Raw genomic sequence first — 15854 nt, 5'->3', positions numbered from 1 at the left:
AGCTAAGGAAAAGGGGAAAAAATGGTGGACTGGGTTGTTTGGTGACCCCCATGAAATGGTCGTTCGACCCCAAATGGGGTCCCGACCCACAGGTTGAGAACCACTGGAATAGCATGTATCCATAGGGTTCTGGTACTTTTTATACAGTCTATTTCCTATCTTGGCCTACCCTGAAGGGCAGACATTAAAATATACGTTGGCATGATTAATTGGCAGTGATATTATCAAGTGCAGGACTATTTGGTAAAGAGTGCTTATGGAGACTATTGGAGGCTATTTTTTTTTTTTACTTCTGTTTCTAGTAATACTAATATCTGGAAAATGGAAATCTTGTCACATGTTAATGGTATTCCTGGATTGTGATTTGGTCTCACAGAATGAATTAAGGAACTCTGAACTTTGAGGCAGAGCTTAGCTGTACAAATTCAGGTCTCTTGTGTTGGACATAATCAAGGGATGTGTCTTGCAACATGTGTAGCATTTCAGCTTTTTCCTAAAAAGGAAAGAAATGGTTCTCAGTCTTTCCACTATTAACAGAAAACAAATATGAAGCAGAAAGCAGTTTAGTCTTGCACTCTTTCTATCTCTGCATCTTGTATCACTGGTATCATATTGGAAATGTGCTGTGTAGCAGCTAATGAGCAAATGTCTTCATTAAATGTTCTTTGAGAAATTAAGCAACTCTTTATGTAAAGGAGGATAACTGAAGCTATAAACATAAAAAAAATGAACGAAACCCAAAGGTTTCAGGAACTCCTTAATAATGGTCATGAAACTAGTTGCTGTTACATTTATCAGCATTAGACACCTCAGTGTCAGCCAGCGCCAAGTAAATGGTGCAAATGTCATTGCTGTGCGAAATCCAGATGTGTTGTGTAGCAGAGGGTCATATAGGTTTTCCAGGGCTCCATCAATAGTCTTGCAAATGTCACACTGGCATTTATGACCTGTGTTTTATATGCATTTTACATTGTATAGCTGTTATAGGGAGACAAGAACACAAAGAAGCAGACAGAAGCACTGTTGAGTTTCAGATGACAGTGGTATGTCCCAATAAGAGATTTTAAGCTTCAGAATGAAACTCTACCCTATCAAATTTGCTTTAGATCTTTTAACAATGCTTCCTAAAATGCCTTGTAAAATAGTAATGTCTGGTAGTAATTATCAAACACCATACACACTGTTTACAGTAGAGTTGTAATATTAAAAAAATGTTTTTGCACAGAGAAGTCAAATACGTCTGAAAAGTACCCAAATGTCTGCTATATTCTATGCCAACAGGACAATTCAGCCAAAAATGCAGAAAGAGAAGATTGCCAAATAAAAGAAAATATAACAAATTGGTAATGGCTTCTATCTTGACAGAAAATGAAAATTATACCTCAATGTGTGGCCACTCATGTGGACACAAAAGAATGTCTTACAGGCAATCATTTTATTTCAGATAACATGCCCTGACAGTTGTGCAAGGATTGCTGGCTCGGTTTCACTTTCCATAAAGCAAGCAACCATATCCTACAAAATGGTTTACAATCATATAATTTATGCATCTCTCTCTCTCTCTCTCTCTCTCTCTCTCTCTCTCTCTCTCTCACACACACACACACACACACACACACACACACACAATTTCAGTAAATCATCTCAAAGCACACTGCTATAGTTTTTGAGGAGTGGGTTGGAAGTCTACACTAAAAATTCCTTCAAAGATGCCACAATTGGATCCAGCCACTCCACCTAGTTAAGGGCACTGAAGAGAGAAAAAAACTAATCTGAATCCAAAAATATTTTGTTCTTCCCAAACCAATCTCTCAACCAAAAAATTCTGCATGCTTGTCACAGTTTTTAGGTTAGTGAAATTCCAAAAGACACAATCCTGAAGCGACTTAATCCAGAGTCTACAAAATAAACTTTTTATTTGTGTGCATGTTCTCAGCAGTAGGCTAACTCTGATTAAGCCCTAGGAGCAATATGTTGCTATATGAATTGGCCTTTGGTAAGAATCCTTGCTTTGTCTGTTTTTTTCTTCCTCTTGTGCACTGGAATATTCTTTCAGTGGCTTAGAAATCAGCAATGGACACTAAGATAGCGTAAAAAAAAAAAAAGGGGGGGGGGGAAGAGAATTTACTAAATGGGTGGTGCACGAAAGTGTCTGTGAGGGAAATTTTTTTTTAAAGAAACAAACAGTATAAAAGCAATGATCTCACCCACTAATGGGAAGTACTCCTAACTGTCATAATATTTCCCATAATGCATCGTATCTCTCAAACAGAAAAAGATTCCCTGTCCTGTTTTAGGCTTACTATATTCTTGAAAATAAACCATGGTCCGATATACACAATTTTACTTGGAGGAGGGAGGGTGCTATTGTTACTGGTAGTGGGTTGTGTGTGTGTGTGTGCATGCATGCACGCGCCCCCGTGTGTGCATGTACTAGCATGTATTATCCTTGACTCCTGTTTTCAGAGTTGGCTTGCTGCTGCCTTCTAGGCTGAAAAAAAAAAAAAAGACTAGCACAAGTCATCCAGCTGGCTTTGTGCCCTAAGCAAGGAGTAGAATTCACAGTCTCTTGGTTTCTATTGGAGTCCAGTGGGAGAGGATAGATTTTAACCCTATCATTCAACTTGTGTGATTAATTAACAGTTAGGGTGGGTGAAGGGTAAACTTGCTTATAAACATCACTAGTTCTGATGCAGGAAAGTTATTTTTTCTACACTATTAAGGAATTGTAGTAAGGGAATGGCAATATTTTTTAGGTTTATTGAAAATGGAGATAAAGATGAAATCTATCCCTCAGTAGAGGAGTTTTGTTAAGGAAAAATATCCTTGCATAAAACAAATTTGTTTATAATTAGGTAATGGGAACAGAAAATTAAAACATCCTGAAGACAGATTTTGAAAATATTTTCTATTCTCTATTTCGTACTTAAAGTTATTTTGAACTCATAAGTTTCTCACCATCCTTCATCATTCTCCACTTCAGGTTCAGGTACTTCATCTTCAGGTGTTTCTGATATTGCCTGGTTTAGCTTTGATTTGAATCGATCCAGTAACGCCAATGTCTGGAATTAAAATATGATGCTTAACACATGCCCAATTCACTGTGCCTTACACAAAGATGCTTTTTCAAAGGCAACTGGATTTCTTTGTTCTTCCTTGAAGATGTTTTGTTTCTCATCCAAGAAGCTTCTTCAGTTCTGACTGAATGATGGCAAATGGAAGGATTTATATTTATATAATTTATATATAATTTATAACCAGGTTTGAGAGAGGGATTAAAGAGGCCATCTACATTAAGATTGAATGGCCCTCTCTCAACAGAAGGGGAGGCAAACAACGCCATAAATCTCCTGTTTACAACACAGTCCTTTCAGCAGTTCCATGAAGGTTCCACACCCATTTACATTATTCAGGTGACCTGAGGGCACAGATAAACCTCCAAGTGGCCTCAATGACTCTCAGAAAGAGAGCTAACGATCAAATGACTATGAGGAATATAAATCCCTCCCTTTGTAAAGTGTTGTATTTTGTGAAAAAAAATTCTGAACTATATTTTTTAATATGCTTATTTTATCAAATAATTTTTTGTCTATTACTCTTCAATGAATGTAATTCCAATGAATGTTTTAGCTCTTCACTGGCTACATATAGTGAGGGAAAAAAGTATTTGATCCCCTGCTGATTTTGTAAGTTTGCCCACTGACAAAAAAATTATCAGATCTATAATTTTAATGGTATGTTTATTTTAACAGTGAGAGACAGAATAACAACAAAAATAATCCAGAAAACTGCATTTCTAAAAAGTTACCCACATTGATTTGCATTTTAATGAGTGAAGTAAGTATTTGACCCCTTCGCAAAACATGACTTAGTACTTGGTGGCAAAATTCTTGTTGGCAATCACAGAGATTTCTTGTAATTGGCCACCAGGTTTGCACACATCTCAGGAGGGATTTTGTCCCACTTGTCTTTGCAGATCCTCTCCAAGTCATTAAGGTTTCAAGGCTGACGTTTGGCAGCTCGAACCTTCAGCTCCCTCCACAGATTTTCTATGGGATTAAGGTCTGGAGACTGGCTATGCCATTCCAGGATCTTAATGTGCTTCTTCTTGAGCCACTCCTTTGTTGCCTTGGCTGTGGCTGAGGGAAGGAGGTTCTCACCCAAGATTTGACGGTACATGGCCCCATCCATCGTCCCTTTGATGCAGTGAAGTTGTCCTGTCCCCTTAGCAGAAAAACACCCCCAAAGTATGTTTCCACCTTCATGTTTGAGGGTGGGGATGGTGTTCTTGGGGTCATAGGCAGCATTCCTCCTCCTCCTAACATGGTGAATTGAGTTGATGCCAAAGAGCTCGATTTTGGTCTCATCTGACCACAACACTTTCACCCAGTTCTCCTCTGAATTATTCAGATGTTCATTGGAAAACTTCAGACGGGCCTGTACATGTACTTTCTTGAGCAGGGGGACCTTGTGGGTGCTGCAGGATTTCAGTCCTTAATGATGTAGTGAGTTACCAATTGTTTTCTTGATGACTATGGTCCCAGCTGCCTTGAGATCACTGATAAGATCCTTCCATGTAGTTCTGGGCTGATTCCTCACTATTCTCATGATCACTGAAACTCCACGAGGTGAGATCTTGCATGGAGCCCCAGACCGAGGGAAACTGACAGTTATTTTGTATTTCTTCCATTTGCGAATAATCGCACCAACTGCTTGGCGATGGTCTTGTAGCCCATTCCAGCGTTGTGTAGGTCTACAATCTTGTCCCTGACATCCTTGGACAGCTCTTTAGTCTTGGCCATGGTGGAGAATTTGGAATCTGATTGATTGCTTCTGTGGGCACGTGTCTTTTATACAGGTAACAGGCTGAGATTAGGAGCACTCCTTTTTTATTTTGTTATTCTGTCTCTCACTGTTAAAATAAACCTACCATTAATATTAGAGACTGGTCATTTTCTTGTCAGTGGGCAAACATACAAAATCAGCAGGGGATCAAATAATTTTTCCCCTCACTGTAGATATCCATTACATTATATTTTATATTGTAAGCTATACCTTACAATACAAACATACTGTAAGGTGTAGCTTATGTTTGTACACATCTATAGGTATTGGAATGTTCCTACACAAAAAATTCATTTATGACAGAATTATTTGCCCAATGAACTGTGCTGCTAGGGAACACCGAGGTGGCGCAGCAGTTAGAGTGCAGTACTGCAGACCACTTTAGCTGACTGTATTCAGCAGGTCAGCAGTTCAAATCTCACCGGCTCAAGGTTGACTCAGCCTTCCATCTTTCCGGGGTAGGTAAAATGAGGACCCAGATTGTTGGGGGCAATGTAAATATATATATACATTGCTTACTGGTGTACACCGCGTAGAGAGTGCTTGCATTTAAAGCGGTATATAAGTCTCATAAATAAATAAAATAAATAAATAAACACCCGATTTCACCTTTGTTCCAAGAGGAATAATCATTTCATTGAATCAATGTATTCAGGTACTAATAGTGAGGCACCTATTCACTGCAATTATTTAAAATATTCATACACTGAACATAAGTGTATGAACCAACAATTATTACAGTGTGCTTTCAAAGAGGTAGTCTTCTACTAAAATACTTTCACTAGCTGTAAAAAAAGTTGGAATATAGCTCTGTGAAGATGCAGTATGCTGTTTAAAAAGTATAAAGAATAATTCCAGCCTTTTGTTTGCACTATTCTGCTAGTATCAAGATCATAGATTTGTTAATATGCTTTAAAATTAATGGTAAATTGTAAAGAAAAAGATGAAATAAAACTAAACTCCTCTCTCTCCCCCTCCTCCATAATGTAAAATAACAGACTTGTCGTAGCCATTTCTGTAACTATAATTGAGTAGATTATTTAGTTCTGTGTGATCTCCCCCCCCCTTTTGGGTAAATATGATACCTGATCTTCACGAGAAGATCCTTTTTTTGGCTGCTGCTTCCTCAATTCTTCATATTTCTTCTTTTCTTCAAGATATTCTGCAACAATGCTGTTTGGAGCAGCTTCCTCTTCTTCATTTAGAAACCAAAAAAAAACACATTTTATTCAAAGATAATTGTGATACTTAAGTTTACATTACTCATTTTCATATACATCTTACTGCTTTTTCAAAAGGCAACTGGATATTGTTTTTTTCTTGAAGATCTTTCGCTTTTTATCCAAGAAGCTTCTTCAGCTCTGACCAAATGGTGGAGGATGGATGGATTTATATTCCTTGCTCATTAGCATGTTTTTTGAGAGCTGTTGAGCAATAGCATATCTGCTCATTAGTATGTTTTCTGAGAACTGTTGAGGCCATTTGAAGATTTATCTGGGCCCTCAGGGTCACTGGAATAATGCAAATGAGTGTAGAACCTTCTTGGTACTGCTGAAAGGATTACATTGTAAACAGGAAATAGGTAGTATTGTTTCTCTCTCCCTCTGTTGAGAGAGGGCTGTTCAGTCTTAATGTAAATGACCTCTTTCACCCCTTTTCAAAACAGCAGTCCTCCCAGTCCAGAATATGGACTTTGCTGTCTTTAAAAGAGTGACCTTTGTCTTTCAAATGTAGATGAATTGCTGAATCTTGTCCTGATGGGTTTGATCTCCTATGTTGTGTCATGCGTTGGTGAAGAGACTGTTTTCTTTCTCCAATACACAGATGTGTACACAGTCTCCCAGCATTGTACTGCATATTTCACATTGTTTTTTCCTTGGGGTGGACAAGCTTCTGCTTTAGTGTATTTTGGGGTTTGAAGTGTGTCTGTATATTGTTTGGTTGAAAATCCTCCTGAATTTATTCATTTCATATATTGCAGGAATATCTGAAAAGCTTAGGAGGATTTTCAACCCACACAATTTACAGACACACTTCAAATCCAAAAATAAAGTCCAGTTGCCTTTTGAAAAAGCACTTTTGGGACAAGCATGACCTGGATGACTGAGAAACTTCATAGACATACACACAGCGACGGGATTCAAATATGTGAACAACCGATTCTCTGTGTGGATGCTGCTTCCAGAAATCCATTCTGGGCCTGGACAACAAAAAATTAGCTACCGGTTCTGCCGAACTGGTGTGAACTGGCTAAATCCCACCACTGCATACACATTTTATAAAATATTAACTTATTATAGTGCAACCTTATGCATGTTTATTCAGAAGACTCCAGTTTGTCAAACTGAAATCCAGGCAATTAACAAATGACTGATAATCAGTGTAAAGACAGTCTTTATTGATTTAGAACTTCTAGAATCATTCAACTATCAATATTCTGTGGATAATATTATCCAGAGACAGGCGGGCAGGCAGACAGATAGAAACACACACATATATATATTCTCTCTCTCTCAGGTAAGCCAAAGAGGAAACACAGCCAACTGAGCTAATTCTACTTTATTATATTAGCTACATTAACAGAATCTTGCAAATCTGAAAGTACAAATCTCCTACTATTTTCTTTATAGCATGAGAAGCTCAAGAGGGTATCGATATAGGTCACAGGTCGGCAACCTGCGGCTCTGGAGCCGCATGCGGCTCTTTGAGCCTTCCCCTGTGGCTCCCAGCCTCCTCTGCCTTTGCAGAGAGAGACAGAGACAGAGAGAGGCAATTGCGCTTCCCTGCTTCTCTCTCTCTCTCTCTCTCTCTCTCTCTCTCTCAATCTCTGTCTGTGTGTTTGTGTTTTTGTGTGTGTGTGTGTATGTGTAAAAGAGAGTACACTCACAGTGTTCTCCGAGGAGCTGAACAGCTTACTGGGCAGAGCTCCTCCCTTTCCTGCGTCTCTGCAGGAAGCAGGAAGGGCAGGAGAGAGCTAGCTAGCCCAGCTAGGCTGACTCAGGAATTCTGGAAGTTGAAGTCCATGAGTCATAAAAGAGACGAGGTTGCTTGCCCCTGAGCTTGTTGGACAACAGCTTGAAGCTTGCCAGGTGAGCAGCAGATGGGGGGGGGGAGAAAGAGAGAGAGAGAGGGAGGGAGAGAGAGAGAGAGGAAAGAGAGAGAGAAAGAAAGAGAGTGGGGGATATATATAGACAAATGTCCATACACACACACACACACACACACACACCTATAATAAAGGTAAAAAAGGATATAGGCAGTGTTATCTTCATTTTAGATATCAAAAGGGTTTTGCGGCTCCTGGTGTTTTGTTTTTGGTGGGAAACGGGTCCAAGTGGCTCTTTGAGTGTTTTGGGTTGCCTACCCCTGGTATAGGTTCTCCTGCTTGAGCTAGGGGTTAGACTAGAAGACCTCCAAGGTCCCTTCCAGCTCTATTCTATACTAAAACAAATGAGATAATATGTAAAGGCCTTAAATTAAAGGATGAATAAGAGTCTCCTAAGTGATGAGTAGATTTAAGATAATGTTCTCTAACCCAGTACATTGTTCAATAATATACAGAAACCAAATTTTAAAAAGTAAGAAAAATGCAAATGTAATATAATACAATTGATTTAAGAAGGGTGATAAGTACTTAAAAGGAAATCACATGGTCCACATTAAAACCAGCACTAGATCATGCAGATAAGAAACAAATGCTTCCTTTATCTGCAAGATGAGATTTCCTGCTTTTATCTTAATTTAAATTACTCTTTTATTTAGTGCCCAGGATTAGCCCTATAGGTTGTTGAATGATCCTGTCTTCAGGACTTGCCTTTTTAGCAATAGGCTGTTTTAATCTAATATATAGTAATAACTATTGACAGCATTCCTGTTTAATCCTGTTATTTTATCTAAGAAAACCACAAATGAATACAATAACGAGAAGTACATTTCCTCCTCCTAACACAAAATTAGGTGTCAAATTTTTTAAAAAACTGTTGGCACTTGTGCTTTTGCTGGTCTGATCTCTAACTTATCTGCTGTGGAAATTTAGAAATTAAGAAATAAGAATCAGAAGACCAAATGTATATGAAGGACTAAACGTGTGTTGAACCTTGGATTCACTATTTCAATATTTTTGTATAAGTTTATTAAAGAATCATCACTTGTATCTATGGATAAGTATATTATGGATACATTATGAAAGTGATTCTGGGGTTCCCAGTTACTATTGTTATATGAGGAATTCATGTGACTGCAATTTTCTGATTTCCTGCTGGCTTATGTGTGGATGCTGTAACATGATAAGTAAGGAGATCCAGTTGTAATTATCACTTGTTCATTACCATCGTAATTTCAAACAGTCACTGAATGAATGGTTCTTAAACAAGGTTCATTTTTATATAGTATACTGCCAGCATTCAAACAGTCCCGAAAATTTCCATCAATAAAACATACAAACCAAAACAGAAAACCAAATAAAGCACCATTACCCATGGAAAATAGGACTGCCTCGTGTGATTTATAAAAATAATAAAGGCAGTATAAAAATCAAATAAATAAATGAATGAATAAATAAATAACACTAATATAATATGCAAACACCAGGTCTTCCTAGATAAAGGCACACCAGGCATTGTCCTCTGCTTCTGAACCATGATCTCTCTTCATAACAAAAGATTGGAGACTGGATGATGGGTATCTAATACAGTAGAACAAGGAACAGAGAAGTCTTCTTTGGAAGGAGGCATACCAGCGCCTCTTTAAAGGCAGCCAGGACCATTTTGCCCATCAAACTTCCTGTCCCAGTTATTCGGCATGAAGGAGCCAAGAGAAGCAAAGATCAAAAATATAGATTGAAGCTTGTACTGCAGAACATTCTGTCCAATTGGTCACAGCCCCCAGGTCTCAAACCTGGCCTGTCAAGTTTTCCAGCTGACAAGCTCAGTGTCTTTAACCGCTGAGCCACCATGCTCCTGTTACATCAGACATGTCAAACTTGCGACGTATCATGATGTCGCGCAACATATCGGAGCTTTCCCCCCATTGTTGGCAATGGGGTAGGCACGGTTTCCTCATGACACATCCGGCCTGCGGTCTGGCAGTTTGACACCCCTGCGTTATGTTGTACTTTTCCTCAATCAAGTAACAGTTCCAATTGCTTTTATTTCTTGGATAAACATTTTCAGTTTTATTGTTATTTATTATATGGACATCTATCTGCTGAATCAGGTTTACAATAGGTTTTTCAGGTAAACCTTATCAGCAAAATCAAAGTAATAAAATTGCTTGCTGATCTTTGAGTCTGAGCCTTCCTTTCAATTCACAGAAACACTGTGGGGAAAAGAAGCAATATACTGTATACAAAGGAGATGCTAGCAGAATAGAAATGAGGATAAAGAACATTTTAAATAGAGAAGGATGTCAAATGGTGGTGACCTACCACTGCAGCTTTCTACAATTTAAAACATTTAACTTATCATGTTTAAGCTTTCCTTTTCCTTTTTTGATATAGCGAATGAGAGAAAAAAGGAGTAAAAGAAGGAATGTTCTCTGTGTCAGGAAAGTCAAAGGGCTCCAAATGGAAAATGGACAATTTCATTGTAATTACAGTAAAGGCTTACTTAGCATAACTCCTACACTTTAGTGGAGTTTGCTTTGATATTGTTGTACATAAGCAGGATATTTGCTAAGATTATAAAACAATAATAAAAAACACCTCTAGGACTATTTCTCATCATTCTAATATTTTCATATTTTTCTATAAATGTAGTTGATGAATACAGTGTTAGAATTGGCATAGAGATTGTATTCAAATACCTCTTCAGTAAGTAGGAATATGGGTCAATCATTATAATCTGAATTTACCACATATGGAAGAACGTCCAATTTATATAAAAAGTAGGATATTCATGTAATAATAAAATATATGAACATCAAGAAACTATAAGGTTGGGACAAAAAAACCAGAGTTGTATTTTTATTTAATTATTTACATCTCGGCTCCTAGTCCTACGAAGGATCTCAAAATATAATTTCTCAGAATATCTTAGAATATAATTTCAAAATACAATATTAAAATAGTTCCAAATTAAAATAATTTTGATTAAATGAAAAAAAGAATAACAAACAAGTGAAAAGAAAAAACTGTTGCAACAAATATTGTCAAATATACAAGGAATAGTGAGTGAGCAGTTGGTCAATCTCCTTAAAAAGTTAAAAAGGAGAGTGTTGCTACTAAGAATGCCCTTGTAAATCAAAATAATAGTCTTCCTGAGAGAAGCTTTCAAAATATTTGCACTTTAAAATATTTTTTTAACAATATTTTTCCTGATCTTATGGGCAAGAATGCAACAGTGTTCTTACAACACAGACATATTTCAAAGAAAGAACATTACTGATGGGCCAAAATATGATAACAAAGTAGTAGTAAAAACATGTACTATATGCTCACATCTAATAAGCAGGTTGTGATCTGCCCCCAGATACTTGTTTTCCTCACATATATATCTTATATATAATAATCTAATGGGACAGTGTTGACAAGCAATGAAGCAGTGCCAACTCTTTTCTACAAAGAAAATGTGAAATTACTGCTAGCCCAAGAGTATTTTCTTTTTTTAAAACAAGGAAATAATACACAATATGATTGTGGGGGAAAATACCATTATATTTAGTTTTAAAGTACATCACAGTAGCTTTGAGGTCAAGGGACTCACTCATAAAACTCAAAATTAATAGACATAAACTTAGACAATGTATCAGGATGTGCAGTAATAAAACTATATAATTGAAACTGATTACATTAAAATATCTGTAAATGGTCAGATCTACAGATCTCCATGCACTAATTGGCACATTTAAACCAGGATAATGGTTGTACCATAAAAAGAGACCATAGGGAAGGAAACTGTAGAATAAGGATGCAGTATTTCAGTTATTTGGCTTGAAAGTAGACTTGCATCCAGATATTTATCATTTTATAACTAATTAAATAGCAATAAGCCAGTATACGAATAAGCACGTAGCTTGCAGTTGATAAAGCAGTTCTGAATGCTTTATTTGTGTATGAAGAAACAAGATAGTTCTGATTTTGGTGAAAACCTAGAAAAATGGCCAGGAGCCAATATTGTAAACATGTATAAGACAGAAAATGGGAGCTTTTTAAAAATATCAATAAAGTTTGTTGCAGCACCTCTCTGTTTTTGTCACCTATCTTTGATCATCTCCAAAAGGCACAAAATATTTGACTTTTCTTTCTATAAATTATACAGACAGCATTCTATGCCTTTCATAGACATAATATTATAAGACACAGTAATTGAAAATATTGTTCAAAGAGTATTCAAACATATTGATAGTTCTGCTCATATTTTGTTTAAAACATCATAATATAGAAAATGGATGGCAGAAAAACACCTTGTGGCCTATTGAGCCCACCCTTTGAGGTTTTTATTTTATGTTATTTTATTTTACATTTTTGTGGTTGATGGACCTGTGTTTATCCCAAGCTTTATTCATATATTATGAGGTTTTCACGGGTGTTTGTATGTAGGTCTTTGGTTATTCGGGTTTTCTCCCGCATCAAATTGGAAGTGTCTTGGCAACGACTTCGTCAAAACGTTGCCAAGACACTTCCAATTTTACACAGGAGAAAACCCGAATAAGCAAAAAGGAATAGAACATTTGTTTAAATCTTTATTTGTATAGGACAAAGTTTTATTAAATGTTAATTTGAATCAAACACTTATATTCAAAGCCACAAAAGAATGGTTTAAAAATATAATTTAGAGGAGTATCTAAGCAAACAAATAAATCTACCGTATTTTGGATCAACCAGGTCAACAAAGCAATTCAGACTAATTTATGGCAAGCCATTACAAGAAAAAAACAAAAACAAAATAAAACTAGTATATCCTCACTACTGTACATAAATGGGAAAAGTCTGTGCTATTGAATTTGTGCCCAGAGTTAACAGATATTCCAGTTGAATTGCCAAAATAACTGGGGAAGAATCCCTCATGAACCCTGGAACCCTGGAACTTTACTAAACCTTATGCATTTCTCTTGCTTATAATCCAATACGGTGCTTTTGGGCATTCTCTTCCAGTGATTGCCAGAAATTTCCCTTTTTAGCTTCTTAAGAATTCAAATGATAGATTTGTTTCTATCTTTTTCATGCATCCATTTCCATTGGATTTGGTGGACACTAATCTATCTGCATCTGCAGGAATGCCCCTTTTTTCCTAGTATAGCAAAAGATTGCCAGTCTACATTGCTTACTTGTATAATGTCAACATATTAGAAAATATAACTACAAAATTAATGGCTTCTTTAGGTTTTCTGTGAACATAAAGGTACAGGTTTACCCTGTGAATATGTGTAGAGCTTATTCTTATTTTTTTCTTTTCATTCATACAATCAGGAATAATTATTATAATAATTAGTATAATATCCAGGATACATATTCTTGATGCAACAGATCAAAATTTGTAAACCTGTAAAAACTAATGTAATGCTGGCTTGCAGTTTTTACTTTCAGCATGAAAGGAATAAGTAAAGTGGGAATAATTGGGCTTATATGTACCAGCATGCTACTGATGCACAAGAAGTCAGATTAAGCAGAAATGTGCTTTCCCCCCTTAGGGTATGTCTAATTGCTGATTTGATCTTCAAAAATGTATCTTTAATAAATCTGTTAAATTTCAATGTACCCCAGTTTTCATAATTTTTAAGAGATGGTACAAAGCACCATCAATAACCTCACCATTTAAATTAGATTCATGAGGTTTTTAATGATGCTTCTTCCTTTTTTTAAAAAAAAAAATAAGATTGTTTAACTGCAGTATTATAAAACAACAAAAACAGAAGAAAGTAACAAACACAATATTTTATGTCTTCTGCTGTTACATTAGAAAAAAATCCTTAAGCAATTGAAATTGGGAATCAATTTAGCTGTCAAAGAAGATAACTGGCAAAGAATGAGCCACATATTACATGAGAGTGTTATGCTCTCCTAAAGGGTTTGAAAGCATAGTGACAGTGATCATTACTTAATTAAGTAACAGGATTCCCTCTCCCCTCTCCCTGCTAATACATGGTTGCTGAAATTTATGATTCTAGGCAGGCAAAACTCAGTTTACCTAACCCATTTAGAATAAGCTGTTGTGAAAATCAGCATCAAAATTAGCTTTTCTTACACAAAGCTGAACAATATTTCTTAATAGTGCAACATCATGCTTTATAAGAAATGAATTTATTTACTAGAATACAATTGCAAGAAGTAATACTTTGCTTCATCTTTTACCTTCAAATGGATTCTCTTTCACTTTTGAGGGATTTTCTTCTTTATTTTGCTTTGCCTTTATTAGTTCACGTTTCAACTGGCGAACTTCCTTCCGTAGTTCCTCACTGCACAAAACAATGTTTAGATAAATTCAATTTTCTTAAAGAAATAAAGTCAGGGGAAAATAGACACAAAATTAATAGTTGAATCTCTATTCAGACATGATAATCATAATCTGATTCTGCTGGGTTTGACTAAAGTCAACTGTCTTCAGCCTGTGCAATTTCAAAAATTGTACAGGCAGAAACTCTGTTTATATAATAGTAAATCCAACTACAAATTTTAAAAAAACCATCTTAAATGGACATTATGAAAGGTTCTGAAAGTTCACTAAGTCCAAGCCAGTAAAATTTTTCAGCTGCTTTTTGAAACAACTGAAGCAAATAAGCAACTATTCTGGTAGATTACAATTACCATTGGAATACAGCTTTCATTTTGATCCCTATGAATTGACTACTTAACACATTGTTTAAATATAGGATTATCACTGAACATACTAATGAGTATTTCCCAATGGATACTCTGAAGGCTGCACATAGCTCCAAAGCTTTTTACAAAATGGTCTGGCACTCCAATTCCAAAATTAATTTACAAATAATCAAATTGCAGAGGTAAAATTTCCTAGTGATTATCAATTAAACCAAAAGAAAAGGGCATGTCAGCCTTTGTTAAACACAAACAAAGATAAACTTTTAGCACCAAATAAAAGAAATTGCAAAAGCAATCTTAAGTGGCATATAAATTTAATAAATTATCATTATCTTCACCTTCATCATCATCTGCCATGTTTTTAGCTTCAATTTTATATATATTTAATCTATAGGATCCTTTTGTCCCCTCTTTCACTTTCCAATGCTAGGAGTTGTTTTCTAGTGGAAAGTTCTCCAAAGTCTCAGTATTTATACATATTTGACTTTGTAAACTAGTATATGAAATTTCACAAAAAGCAGAAATTAAAGTCAAATTTAAAAAAAAAATCCACAGAAGCTATAAAGTGAAGGGATACAGGTATGATGGCGAAGTTACCCTGTTAACCCCAGGGTATTTGTTGGATACAATAGAGAGGCTTCTGTATTGTTGTCTATTCTATGCTTGGATCTTCTATGGGTAAACTAATGACCTCACATCCAGGGATTATCAGTCTGGATAATTCATTCAGAATTTACCACTATAGAGTTAAAGAGCATTACTCAAGAGAAGGCAGCCAAGTCTGAAACAATAGATGCATTAAAGGGCATTGTCAGTGCTGTGGGGTTAAGCTAACACAGCACATTCCAGGATTAGCTCTGACTGTAGTTATTTGCTCTAAGTTTTCATAATGGTAATTCAACTTCATTTTAATAAATAAAAGCAACAATGACAAAATAAGACTTAAACAAAAGATTTGCATTTCTTTTCTTATTTGAAACTGAATACTTATAAGAAAGTTATGTTATCCTTAGATGACATCAGTGGCGTATTTTATTCCTGCATATTGCAGGAATAAAAATAGAAGTCACTAAGCTGTCTAGGCAAAAAAAAAAAAAAAAAAAAAAATTCTGGGTGGAAATCTAATGCTGCAGTTCTATGTGTATTTACTAGGGGAATAAAACTAAACTGATCTCAAATGCGATTTTCTTCTGAGTAAGCATGCACATGACTGCATATACACGATAACATTGCTTTTTCTTTGTGGGTGTGA

The 15854-nt window shown here is 36.0% G+C and overlaps 1 protein-coding gene across 2 annotated transcripts in view; it reads right to left on the bottom strand.

Annotated features, from left to right (window-relative positions):
- CWC27 (CWC27 spliceosome associated cyclophilin) overlaps positions 1-15854 on the bottom strand; it is a 113314-nt gene that overhangs the window by 19658 nt on the left and 77802 nt on the right. Inside the window, exons 11-14 of one of the 2 annotated variants that reach the window (XM_039364861.1) lie at positions 14135-14238; positions 5931-6040; positions 2959-3062; positions 1891-2080 (exon numbers count right to left, since the gene is read on the bottom strand). In XM_039364861.1, coding sequence (XP_039220795.1) covers positions 2068-2080; positions 2959-3062; positions 5931-6040; positions 14135-14238 — 331 coding nt within the window. In that variant the 3' untranslated portion in view covers positions 1891-2067. Of the gene's footprint in view, positions 1-1890; positions 2081-2958; positions 3063-5930; positions 6041-14134; positions 14239-15854 lie in introns of those variants that run through there. The other variant, XM_039364857.1, reaches the window with a different exon arrangement.

Source organism: Crotalus tigris, unplaced genomic scaffold, assembly GCF_016545835.1.
Source record: "Crotalus tigris isolate CLP2741 ecotype Arizona unplaced genomic scaffold, ASM1654583v1 scf7180000017592.2434428, whole genome shotgun sequence".
Taxonomy (NCBI): Eukaryota; Metazoa; Chordata; class Lepidosauria; order Squamata; family Viperidae; genus Crotalus; species Crotalus tigris.
The sequence above is the reverse complement of the archived record's forward strand: the minus strand, read 5'-3'. Positions and strand labels throughout refer to the sequence as shown.